The sequence below is a fragment of the Bufo bufo genome, chromosome 5 (genome assembly GCF_905171765.1).
Source record: "Bufo bufo chromosome 5, aBufBuf1.1, whole genome shotgun sequence".
In the NCBI taxonomy this organism is placed as follows: domain Eukaryota; kingdom Metazoa; phylum Chordata; class Amphibia; order Anura; family Bufonidae; genus Bufo; species Bufo bufo.
Window position 1 is genome coordinate 48,153,344 of NC_053393.1, and position 13,602 is coordinate 48,166,945.

At 47.9% G+C, this 13,602-nt stretch overlaps 1 protein-coding gene across 11 annotated transcripts in view; it reads left to right on the plus strand.

The window, feature by feature from the left end:
- Window positions 1–13,602, plus strand: part of RIMS2 (regulating synaptic membrane exocytosis 2) — a 638,194-nt gene that overhangs the window by 81,242 nt on the left and 543,350 nt on the right. For 7 of the 11 annotated variants that reach the window (XM_040432551.1, XM_040432553.1, XM_040432561.1 and 4 more), the window contains exons 2-3: window positions 9,955–9,987; window positions 10,408–10,494. The exons of the other annotated variants lie outside the window; for them this stretch is intronic. In XM_040432551.1, the coding sequence (XP_040288485.1) occupies window positions 9,955–9,987; window positions 10,408–10,494 (120 nt within the window). The remainder of the gene's footprint in view (window positions 1–9,954; window positions 9,988–10,407; window positions 10,495–13,602) is intronic. 11 annotated transcript variants of the gene reach the window in all.

Genomic DNA, 13,602 nt, shown 5'->3' on the forward strand with positions numbered 1-13,602 from the left:
CAGGTTTCCTTGTGGATCAATAGACGTCTGTGTTGTTTCTGATACTGGCCCGACCTCTAACCTCCAGGTGTTGCTATTGTGGTCATTTAACTTTCGTTATTTATAGTTGCTTCTACCACAATGCTGTGTGGTCTATAGCTTCAGTGGTATCTGTGGTCTGCTGGTGTGTGGTTCTCGGCTGATTTCCTGTTGCTGCCATAGCTTACTGGAAAGTTAAATGTTTCCTTTCCCTTTTGCATTTTGTTTTGGTTTATCTGTATGTTGTTTTTCCCATGCCCTTTGTTGTAGGCCTGAGGGAGACTCCTGGTCATCCTTTCTTTCTGGAGGAACAGGTAGTCTCAGTCCTGTCACTATCGCCAGGGTCCTATAGGGTGAGTGAGGACTCTAGGTATGCCTGCATATGAACTCACCTACCTTTGGGGTCTGTTCATACTGATAGTCAGTCAGGACTGTGACTAGGGATTCGACTAGGAGGTGTCCTCCTTTCTTCCCTAGCTTCCAGGCCTCGTTCTTTGTTCCCTCTCCTTCTTCGTCCGGTGTGGTGTCTCCCTCCCACACACGGGTGTGACAATATCACAGGCTGAGGCAGGTCACCACTGTGGCAAATGTTTCGCTGAGCAGACTTTTTCTGTGTGTCTAGACAGGACCAGAAAGTAGGTCCCTGAGGAAACTGGTAAGTGCCAGAATGGGCGCAGTGAGGGATTTAATTTTTAAAAAAATATTTGTTCCATTGGTCAACACTTTTAATATTGCAAATTCATATAGAAGTAGCTGAGTGTTTGCCGTTTGGTACAATTGTTATCCTGATGTCTTCCGTCTGTATGTAATGTTATAGACTGTTGTCGTACCTGAAGCCCTTGATGATGCTTACCTGATTCTTGATAGCTGATCTTTTTGCAGTTCATGATGAGAAGATCCTTGCAATGTATTAGTCTGATGGGGTCTGGATTTACCAGAATTCCTCAAACTGCACAGAAGAACACAATGCACTTGCAGGGTCTGAACGAGCACCAATATTGTATATTAAAGGAGTTGTCCAGGACTTAGGATATGTGTGAAGGCTTTGGCCTGGATTTGTGGGAGGGGCTGAGGTCCGCCTCCAGCCTATTTAGGGCACCCCCCTACCTGGCTCCTGCACCGTCCGAGGTCTGAACTTGAGAGAGAGAGAGTCGCGTGTGGAGTTAACTGAAGAAGTTACTTACAAGTTGCTGTTTCTGAAGTTCGTTGTTTTCGGGTCCAGGATTTGGAGCATTCCGGTTCCATCCGTCCGGCTTCACCTGGTTCCTTGCGGGTCACGTTTTTGCCCGTTCAAACTGTGAGTTTTTCATACGGTACAGCACAGGGCCTCACGGCTGCCCTGCCTCCAGCTCGGTTCATTTCAACATTTACCTGTAAAACCATGTCACAGGTTCATTTCAAATCACGGTTCATGCTGGCACCGTTTTCTGATCATGCATGCACGCACACCCCACCGCATCCCCACTCCTAGCACGGACAACACGTGTACCAGGTTCCCATGGCAGCAACCACGCCGTTCCCCTCCCCTCCAATCATCCCACGCACTTTTCTTCCCTCACACCCCTCGCCAGATCAGCGGCACGGCCGCCCTCTCACTTACACCAGATGCTCGCCGCTTCCCGGCCTCTCCACACGCTCCCCCGCCACAAGCCGCACCAGGGCCGCGGTCCCCCTATTCCCCGCCGCCGCGCCGGCCCGCGACTCCGTCCTCCTGCCGCGCTGCCAATGGCGGCCGCCGCGTCCCGGCGCCCGGTTCGCGCATGCGCGGCGGGGGCGCTGCGCATGCGCGGCCGCGGCGGCGCATGCGCGGTAGCCTGGCGGCCGGCCACAGGTGCCGCACGCGTGCGCTGTGTGCATGGGGGTGGGGAGCCAAGGGGTGCCGCTTGCACACCCCTGCACCAGCCCCACAGATCCAGCTACCGCTCCCCTCCATCAGGCAGCGCATCCAGGGGGGGGGGGGGGGGGGGCGCAAGTCATCATCACAAGAGCCGGCATCAGGGAACACACCCGCCAGGCCAACATCCATGTACAATTAAAAATCCATACGCTTCATACAGTCACCAAAGGAACCCGATAAAAAAAAAAAAAAAAACAATAATCCCGCCATATGGAAAAAAAAAAAAAAAAAACCCGCCATATAAAAAAAAAAAAAAAAAACAATAATCCCGCCATATGGAAAAAAAAAAAAAACCCGCCATAAAAAAAAAAAAAAAAAAAAAAAAAAAAAAACCCGCCATATGAAAAAAAAAAAAACACAAAACCCCGTTTTCCATTAGAACATCAATATCCCAGTAAAACCAAAAAAAATAAAAAATAAATAAAAGGTCCGTATTCACACCTTCCGCCACAGCACGGGGCATCATTTCACATACCTTCCATACCATACCGGGTCACCGTTGCAACTCACGGCGCAATCCTCTCAGGTCATGCTAAACGTTCAGACCACAGTCAACTCTCGTCATAACACTTTCTGTCTACCCCTCTTTTAGGCGGTCAAGCTTAGACTTATTTACGCTGCACGTATCCAGTGACTTTTTCTTGCTACCAGGTACGTACACCTGCTCAATCGTTTTCTGTTTCCTACATTTCAGTCCATCCCGTTAGGGTCAGCGTGCTGGCATCAGGGGCTTCGGAATCCCACTAGATTAACCCCCTCTTGGCTTCGCCATCAGTCAGTGGTCCGCGAGGCCAACACCCCGCCTCACACGCTCGGAGGCAGCCGCCCATCGCGCCACTCGTTAGTAAGCCGCCTCGCTGTTGCATAGAGAGGGCCTCACCTGTCACTCCCTTTCCCTAGTCCTGTCGTACAAGTCACCGAGAGGCCTCACACTCCTGCCACCACGTCAGTGGCCTCATCAACCCCTCGCGCCAACTCATAGATAGAGCCTCTCAAGCCGCTCGGCAATTAGCAGGGCCTCATCTGTCACCATCCTAGGCTTAATTATTTCGCCATCCGGCATAGCTAGCTTGCCAGCACGGTCCTGTGTTTTCCCCACACTAACAAACTATTCTGTTTTAGCATGTCTCTGGAAGGAATTGAGAACTTTTCCCTTCCGGGCACTCCGGCTAGATCCATCACCTTAGCCCAAGGAGACGATCTTGCCAGCCCAGCATCCATCAGAGCCTGGACAATTCCGCGTATCACGGCGGAATTGAAGAGACGGCAGATCCCCTTCCCCGCCACGGCAAGAAAAGCTGAGCTTTTCCGACTACTACGCACGTCAACCAGTAATGCGGAGGCAGGGGAAGGACCCAGCCAGTCCAGCACGGGGGATATACACGCCATGCTGGCCTCTTTGATGACGTCCATGTCCAGGGTCAACGACAGGTTAGAGAGGCTGGAGTCGGTCACCACATCCCTCTCCTTGGCAGGGCCACCACCGGCAGCGTCACCGGCACCATCCGGTTTGCCAGTGGGCGTGCCATCCATCAACCCAGATGACCAAGAAGTCAGCCCGGCGCACATGATACCGGAGCACTTGAAAAGGGACATTCTGGAAGGTAAGGATGTGAACCTGGCCTCCCTCCTGATTGCCTCTCAAGATACTGTTGAGAACAAAACTTATGCTTACGACGATGTCTCAGTCGTGGTTAAATCTAGGGATGCCCGCCTCAATAGAAAACTGTCTATTCCAGAATTTGTGTTGGCTTTCGGCATCTACAGGGAGGTCATCTGCACGGTCTACCCTAACAGAAGGGAGGAGTTTGACCTCTACATGCACAAGCTGGTGGACCTGGGCAACAAATATGGGGGGTCGGCATTCTATGACTACCATAGATCTTTTTCGGCAAAGGTGGCAGGGGCTTTCTCCCAGTACGGAGTCCGCTCCAACTGGGCAAGAATCGACACTGTCATTTTTTGCCGACACTTCGCAGGCCTAAGGACGCCAGCTTGTGTGCACTGCTCCTCCACTGCCCACACCACCAATTTCTGCCCAAACGCAGCGGACAGTCAAGCCCCCTCTCAAGCGGCCGGCCCCTCCGGGGTCACGGAGAAATCAAGCCGGGACAAGCTGGGGCGGCCAATCAAGTTTCTGGGCAAATCCCAGATTTGCAACAATTTCAATGTGGGATCCTGCAATTTTAGCGGGTGCAGGTTGTTGCACATTTGTACCAATTGTTTCCGGGCACATGCTAGATCAATGTGTCCAAATAAAATGTTTTCTAAACCGTATCTATCGACCATAAATATGCCGGTTTTTTCAGCATTTATGTCTCAGCACCCATCCAGACATCTCACCGATTTCCTCGTGGCAGGGCTGACAGAAGGCTTCCACACGGGCATCCTGCACATGCCGACAGGCACCCTGGAATGTCCAAATCTCCTATCCGCCCAAGGCAACCCCACCGCAATTGACGCCCTCATAGCCCAGGAAGTTGCAGAGGGTTTCGTGCTAGGACCATTCAAGACACCCCCATTCACCACATGGCGCACCAATCCCATTGGCATCGTCACCGGGAAATCTTCCCAGAAACAGAGGCTAATCATCGATCTATCGGCACCACACGGCTCAGCCGACCCCAGTCTCAACTCCCTCATTCCGTCGGAGGAATTCTCACTCCAATACACCACTATAGATCACGCCATCACCGCCATCAGGCAGGCAGGGGTCGGAGCATGGCTCAGCAAAACCGACATCGCCAATGCGTTCAAATTGCTACCAATTCACCCATCGCTGTGGCACCTTCATGGCATCAAGTGGTCCGAAAACTATTATTTTTTCTCCCGGTTGACCTTCGGATCCAAAAGTAGCCCAGCCATTTTTGACACATTCGCGGAGGCACTTTGCTGGTTGCTCTTGAACGTAGCAAGATGCCCGATGGTCTTGCATTACCTGGATGACTTTCTACTCGTGGAGGAAAACATCTCCCCTCCCGCCAGCCTCAGGGCCACCATCAAGCTGTTCGGGGAACTTGGGGTACCCATCTCCACAAAGAAAACAGAGGGGCCGGACACAGTCATCACCTTCTTGGGCATTCAGTTGGATTCTGCCTCTATGCAAGCCAGTTTGCCACTCGGGAAGATCCAGGTTATTCTCAACCACATAGACAATTACCTTCAACTCGGCGACTGCAATCGCAAGGAACTACAGTCCCTATTGGGGTCCCTGAACTTTGCCATGCGCATCATCCCCCAGGGTCGCGCGTTCATTTCACGGCTTCTGCGCCTTTTCCCCCTTTTCCTTCACGACTCTCACAGGCTGCCCCTGGATGCCCACGCCACTGCAGATCTGGGTATGTGGAGGAGATTTCTGTCCGCCTGGAACGGCAGGAGCATGTTCCTCCCTCAGCTGTCGGACTCTTCCCCGTCAATCTGGTCGGATGCGGCATCCACCACAGGTTTCGCGGCCATTTTTGGGAACGATTGGCTGTGGGGTAGCTGGCCTCCTGCGGTCCAGGGTTTGGAGGGATTCTCCACTACCTCGGCTCTGTTCGAGATCTACCCCATCGTGGCGGCCGCCGTGGCGTGGGGTCATTCATGGGCTAACAGGTCGGTCCGATGCTACTCAGACAACCAGGCAACCTGCCAGATCATTAACAGGGGTCGGTCCAAATCCCTCACTATCATGAGGTTCCTGCGCAGGCTTACTTGGTTGGCAGCTTGCAACAATTTCTTCATACACTGCTTCCACGTCCCGGGAAGGTGCAATACGGCAGCTGACAATCTGTCTCGTTTCCAATTTCAGGCGTTTCATCAGGCTCTCCCGTCAGCGTCACCCACGGCCTCCATCACCCCGTCATTTCACCAGCTCATTCTGGATTAGATGTCATCATGCGCCATAGCCAGTTATTATCCCATTCTGCACTATCAGACAACACACGCAGGTCATACAACAGAGCATTCACACTGTTTAACAAGTTCCTGTTGGAACACAACATCACGCACCCATTTGTCATGACTTCCCTGCTGGGGTTTGCTTCCTTTTGCCACCTCAAGCTCAAACTGTCATACAACACCATCAAACTCTATCTCACCGGCATTCAACATCACATGCTGATCATACACCCTAACAACATCAGTTTCATGGCCTCACACCAGATCAAAACCATACTCAAAGGCATTCAGAGGACAGAACCCGCACGGCCGACACAGAGACTGCCCATTAACAGTCACTTTTTCAAGGCATTATCCAACTTATTAGACACCAGACCTTTTGAAGCTATTACCAACTCCATCATCAAAACAGCGATGTACCTGGCCTTCTACGGATTCCTGAGGCCCGGGGAATTCACCACGACCTCGGCGACCCAAACCACACATTGTCTACTAGCCTCCCACTTGACGAAACACAGGGATCATTATATCCTAACCTTACCTCGCTCCAAAAGCAGTCAGCTCTCACCCGTGGACATTCCATACTACCCTACGCAGAACAGATGGTGCCCAGTCGGGGTTCTGGACGCATACAAACAGCATCACAAGCTCCTACCCTGTCAGCCACTACTTCAACTGCGTGGGTCTGCACTCACCACCACCACCTTTATGATCTATGTCAGGTCATCCCTCACTCAACTAGGCCTCAACGCATCCAACTACTCTGGGCACTCCTTTCGGATCGGGGCCGCATCCACGGCCTCCAGTGCCAACATCCCGGCTCATGTCATTAAGAAGTTGGGGCGCTGGAAGTCATCCGCTTTCACACGTTACATTCCCAATCCAACACGGGAGTTAAGAAACGCTTTCCAAGACATGTCGGGTTGAGCTTTCATGTATATCGAATACAATAAAGTGTTTATTTCATTTTTGCCCTCTTCTTTCTCAGGCCTACCTCATCCTCGGTTTCGGCACACCACAACCGACTACGCTTATTCCCTGATTTCCTAGGTTCTTCACTGTACTACCGTAAGTGCCTCACACAAGTGTGAAGGCTTTGGCCTGGATTTGTGGGAGGGGCTGAGGTCCGCCTCCAGCCTATTTAGGGCACCCCCCTACCTGGCTCCTGCACCGTCCGAGGTCTGAACTTGACCCTCCCACCACTCCACTCATTTATAACTCATTTCTTCCACATCTCTTTCCTTGGGTGGGCCCTCTTCTTTCTCAGGCCTACCTCATCCTCGGTTTCGGCACACCACAACCGACTACGCTTATTCCCTGATTTCCTAGGTTCTTCACTGTACTACCGTAAGTGCCTCACACAAATGTATAATCCATGTGGGATCGCCCCGTGGAACTCAATCAGCAAAGTGAAGGGGCCCTTGATTGTTTGTCCAGGCAAAACAACTAGGGATGAGTGAATCAACTTCGGACGAAACAAACAACTTCGGAAGAAACATCCGAAGTTGATTCGCATAATACTTCGTTTGAATACTGTACGGAGCGCTCGCTCCGTACAGTATTAGAATGTATTGGCTCCTATGAGCCGAAGTTATTACTTCGTGAAGTCTCGCGAGACTTCGCATAATAACTTCATAAATCAATTTCTACTGTAAAAAAACCACCATATCCCGAACTCGGGTTCGGTTCCAAGTGGTACCTTGTAACCGAACCTGAGTTCGGGAAATGTTTTTTTTACAGTAGAAATTAATTTATGAAATTATTATGGGAAGTCTCGCGAGACTTCACAAAGTAATAACTTCGGCTCATAGGAGCCAATACATTCTAATACTGTACGGAACGCTCGCTCCGTACAGTATTCAAACGAAGTATTATGCGAATCGACTTCGGATGTTTGCTCATTCCTAAAAGAAACGTACATATGGGTATGTCTCAGTCCATTGTGTCTATGGACCATATAGCTACTCTCAAAAGACAGGAATTCTTAACATATTTTATACCTAGTGGCCAGTGTGAGAACTGCAGGTGAGGATTTTATTTTATTTTTAACTATAGATAGTGACATGAAAACTTAAAAAAAATCTTAAAAAAATGTGTTTAATATAAAAACGTGATTTAAATGTTAGACATCAGCATCGGGCAGGCAAGAGATGGGTAACGATCTTTCCTCCACAGAGACTGAAGACTCCTGGAGAACCCCTGTAACTTAAAGGGAATGTGTCAACAGAAGATGACCTATTGTTTAAATCACCCTTTTATGTTAACACACTTTTTAAGATTTTTGGGTGATTTATTTTTTTATTTTCCATGTCACTGTATTAAAAAAAATAAAAAATCCTGCAGTTTTCACACTGGCCACTAGGTGTAAAATATGTTAAGATTTCCTGTCTTTTGAGAGCATCTACGTTGTCTATAGACACAATGGTCAGGAGGGGACCTCATTGACTTCTATGGGAGAATTTTCTAGGCATCCTCTGTGCCCTGTGCCGAGGTCAGGAGGGAGGAGATATGAATGGTGGATCCGCTGTTAACTCTATCGAGGTGTTACTTGTGATTGTAATTCTGTCTCTGGTGATAATGATAATAGCTACTGAAAAGTTACCTGTACAGAGCAAGAAATCGTCACCTGTTATTAGACCTAGTGGCCAGTTTTAAAATTGCAGGATTATATACATTAAATTTGGAATGTCAGACTGGACACCTGGTCACGATGCGTAACCAGATTTATGTACCAGTGAAGTCATTACATTAAGGATTTTATTATATAGTTATTAACCATTCCCCACATTTATGAAATCAAAAGCCATAAACCATAAGTGCCTATTTTTATTGACTTTGATCACTTTTCATCTATGGATTATTTGCAGTGTCCCTCGTGCACTCTGATGGAGTAATAGGACAGATGTGAGGAGTGCTTCATGTGAATATGGTTCTTTGAGATCTGAGGATGTAGAATTCTAATATAGACCTGTATCTGTAGGAAAGTCCTGCTGTCCCTTCTTGTGGAAGAGGGGCCTTTGGATGCTTCCGGCATCTGTCAGCTGTCAAGATGTTCTTTAGGTGCAAACAACATGAGGATGATCTGAGTCAAGCATAACCCCATAACATCGGGCGTACTGACCAGGAGTTACGGTAGTAGCACTGACTGAAATTGTGATATCAAGTTTAAGTAGCTTAGTAGATGGGGAAAGACAAGAAGTTTTGAGAGATCCAGTTTCAGGTAGTGAGAGGACATGATGTTAGAGACAGCTGCCAGACAATCACTGGAGTTCTGTAGTACAGCAGGAGTGATGTCACAGGAGGAGGTATATAGTTGGGTGTTGTGAGCATAGACATGGTACTTAAAACCAAATCTGCTGATGGTCTGTCTGACAAGGGCTGTGGAGAGAGAAATACGGAGAGGACCTAGGATTGAACCCTGAAGAACCCCAACATCAAGAGGAAGAGGAGAAGTAGAACCTGCAAATGATACATTGAATATAATATATAAATAATAACCAGATAGATAGGATGAAAACCATGAGAGAGCAGTGTCCTTGAGGCTAATAGAGTGGAGCATAGTTACTGAGGAGAAGTTTGTGTTCTACAGTGGCAAATGCTTCAGAGAGATCCAGGAGAATGAGAAGCGAGTAGTTGCCATTCCTTTTTGCTGTCAGGAGATCATTAGACACTTTGGTTTCTATCGAGTGTAGAGTGAGAATGCCAGATTGTAAGGGATCAAGAGCGTTAAATTATTAGGCGAAAGTACACCAGACATTCCAGAAGTTTAGAGATGAAGGGGATATAAGAGATATCTATCTAATACCGTCAGCTGAACATTTGTTTGACAGACCGCGATTCCGCCCCTACCCCCCCATACACACACGTCCTTGGCTCACTCATGCTTCCGGGTCTACATGGATTACATGATATGATTCATCCAGTCCTTACTATATATGCATCCATAGGTACGTAAGGTCCACGGTGCATTTCATTCAGCACATCAGTAGTTCCAACATGCTCGAGTCTTTAGTACACCCTGAAAGTTGTTCTTATGAATTTTGTTTCTACCCTTCTTGTCAGTTTCCATTAATAATTGGTAATATGAAGCACCCCACATTTTCATCCCAGTGGGGCATTTGCTGTATATTGCACTGAGCTGTGCACACTTATCTTTTTAGGGTGAAAGAAGAACAAAAACCTCAACTATCACAGTAAGTAATTCTTCTCCCGGTGCAGTAGGCTTGACTTTTTTTTTTTTTTTCATGTTTTTTGTTGTTTTTGTTTTGCTGTGTTTCGCTTCCTGCAAACTTTGGTGGTGTTAGGTCACTCGAGTCCTTGAATAGACTGCACCTAGTATGTCTTGTGCTTCTTGACTGGCTTGTAAGATGGCTGCATGCAGCTTTCTTACCCCATCCACATTGGTTGGATGTTGACACCTTTGCCTGCTTGTGGCCTACTTTTCTATGTGAGACCTGTGTTCCTCTCTTGCTGGCTGAGTTATGAAGCTGCCATTCTTCTCCATTGGCTACTAGCTTTTCCTTTCTGCTTGTCTGTAGTGATTGGGGGTGACATTTCGGGCGTGTCACTTGTTCTTATGGTGATAAAGTTGCATTATTTGCTTATTCAAACAGGTGGTTTCCCTTTAGTGGGATCACTGAACTGGTTAATAACGTTCTACTGCCACAACCAAAGCAGCAAAATGAGAAGGAGCCTGAGAAGTAAGTAAGCTGCTTTGCTTAGATTAAGTATAACCTCTGTAGCATTTGTGCATACTACGGGATAGTATGTGGGAAATGCTGCGAGATGGGCAATACCTGTGTCCCCTTTAGAACTGCATTGTTTTTCACCCCTTTTTTGGGGTTAATTATTGTCTGTAGGAAAGTGAGACCCTTGGGACCATAGCAAGCCCTTTACATAATTGGTGGACTACCAGGTTAAGCACAGAATTAGGGGTAAGCTAATTGCCCTGATTTGACCCCACGAGTCTAGATTGCAAAAGAAACAAAAACAAAACAAATCCGATTCAGTAGTACAATAGATGCCAATAATATATGTAGTTTGTTCAGATGTAGACTGCAGCCTCTTCCTAGGCCAGTGACGGTTACGTTACGTGGCCAAGGCACAGCTCAGTCCCATTCAAGTGAATAGGACTGAGCTGCAATACCAAGCACAGCCACTATACAATGGACGTCGCTGTGCTTGGTAAGCTGCAAGGAGGCCGTGCGCTACAGCCTCTTCAAACAGCTGACGGCCAGGGTGTCGGAACCCCACCGATCACATACCGGTGACCTATCCTGAGTATAGGTAATCAATACTAAACACCTGGAAAAGCCCCTTTAATAAGCCTGTAGATGGCATGAACTTTGGCTGTCTAGACCTGCATTTAGTGGCTCAGGGGCTCAGGTCGGATGATAGACTCTTTTCTCCGACTTTATCGGCTGGTTTACTTTGAGACAGAATTTTATGCCAGAATTGTGGTGCAATTTTGGCACAAAATGTCATGTGTTAGACCACATCCACGTTCCAGCGAAGCCATGCCACTTACTAATATGCCTCCTATTCAAGTAAGAAAGTAAAAAAAATAGAGAGGCCCTAGTTGTGCCAAAGGGGGAGATATGCTAAGACCTGCAAAAATCTGAGACTGCTCTTGGATTACTACTATGGAGGTATGTGGTGGCAGATTCCCTTTAAAGGGGGTTTCCAGTATTTTGATATTAACTCCTATCCCTAGTATATGTCATCAGTATAAAATTGGTCTGACTCCCCCTCGCTCTACCTATTAATTGTTCCCGAGTAAGGCCTCTTTCACGCGACCGTTTTTTCCCCCCGTTCACAGGCCGTTTTTTGCGTTCTGTTTACGGTCCGTATGCGGAACTATTCATTTTAATGGGTCCGCAAAAGAAAAAAAGGAATGTACTCCGTATGCCTTCCGTTTCCGTATTTCCATTTTTCCGTTCCGTTAAAAGATAGAACATGTCCTATTATTGCCCGCAAGTCACGTTCCGTGGCTCCATTCAAGTCAGTGGGTCCGCAAAAAAAACGGAACACATACGGAAATGCATCCGTATGTCTTCCGTATCCGTTCAAGTTTTTGCGGAACCATCTATTGAAAATGTTATGCCCAGCCTAATTTTTTCTATGTAATTACTGTATACTGTATATGCCATACGGAAAAACAGAACGGAAAAACGGAACAGAAAAAACGGAAACACAACGGAAACAAAAAACGGAACAACGGATCAGTGAAAAACGGACCAAAAAACACTGAAAAAGCCATACGGTCGTGTGAAAGAGGCCTAAGGCTCCATTCACACATCTGTGGTGTGTTGCGGACCCGCAAATTGCGGATCCGTAACACACCCGGCCGGCCCCCCCTATAGAAATGCCTATTCTTGTCCGCAGCTGCGGACAAGGATAGGACATTTTCTAACTTTTGCGGAGCTGCGGACTGGAAGATCGGGGCCGCGCTCAGCAAATGCGGATGCTGACAGCACACTGTGTGCTGTCCGCATCCATTCCGTCCCCATAGAGAATGAATGGGTCCGCACCCGTTCCGCAAATTTGCGGAACGGATGCGGACTCATTTGCGGACGTGTGAATGGAGCCTTACTCTGCTGCTGGAATTTCACAACTATGTACATTGTGTAGTGGACTTAGCTGCTGACTGCAGCACTGCCCCCACTGAAGTGAATGGGAGCAGTGCTGCAGTCACCAGCTCCGTCTGCTACACAATGTACAAAGCTGTGCAGTCCTAGCACCAGAGTTACTCCCGAATAAGTGATTGACTTATCACAGATCTGATACTGATGACCTTTTCCTGAGCATAGGCCATCAACAGCAAAATACTGAAAAACCTCTTTAACTCCCAGATACTTTACCATAACAGGAGCCACGGAGATTTGTTGGGACCTGCACCCATCATTGCAACCATTTTGCAAAATTCTGTGGGTCAGCCATGTTAGCTACAGTAGAAATGCCCCATAAAATGGCCATGTGTGAACACAGCATCAGTCATTCCTATAACTGGATATTAGGGAAGTGCTACTTAGGCAGTTCCTATGATGGTCTACAGTATTATGGAATTACTATTTATGCTGTACCTACGAGATTATAAAATATCACCCTAAAGAGACTCTGTGCGTGAAGACTTCACCATTTGCTATCAATTCTAATGATGGAAGACTAATTGGAGAGTGAGGGTGTGTGATGGCGTAGGATCTATACGTCTGTTCTGGACGTGAATAGAAATGAACGCCACATATTCATCCTCTTAATGCTTTCAGATAGCCACTAAAGAAGTCCTCTCCATCATGTGTAGCAGACAGGACGGAGAGGATCACGCACCTTATTGTCACTTGCAAAAAGGTTACCGCATCTGTTGTCAGTATAATATGGCAGCGGCCATCTGGTTGTGGCGTGTAGGTAGCAGCAGATTCGGTTCATCTGCTCAGGGGCTGCATGTGACAGTAAGGAGACAAGGACTACTCCCCTGTCACTGCCGGCTTTCCACTGATCAACACTCCCATTATCCATAGATGTCACTTACGCAGCCAGCCCTGTAGGGGTGCAGTCTTTGTGTGACCATGACAGTGGGTTACTCCATACATTTGGATGTTCTCATGATCTCCACCATACAGAGGGGTAACTAAAAGGGGTAATCCGATTGTTAAAAGTTATGCCCTATCCACAGGATAGGGGGGGGATTGCTATTTGATCCATGAGGGCCCTACGACTGGGACCCCCACTGATCACGAGAACGGGTACCCTATATCCCTCGGAGCCCCCTGAAATGGACGGAGCGGCAGGTCGGGCCTGAGAACTACCAC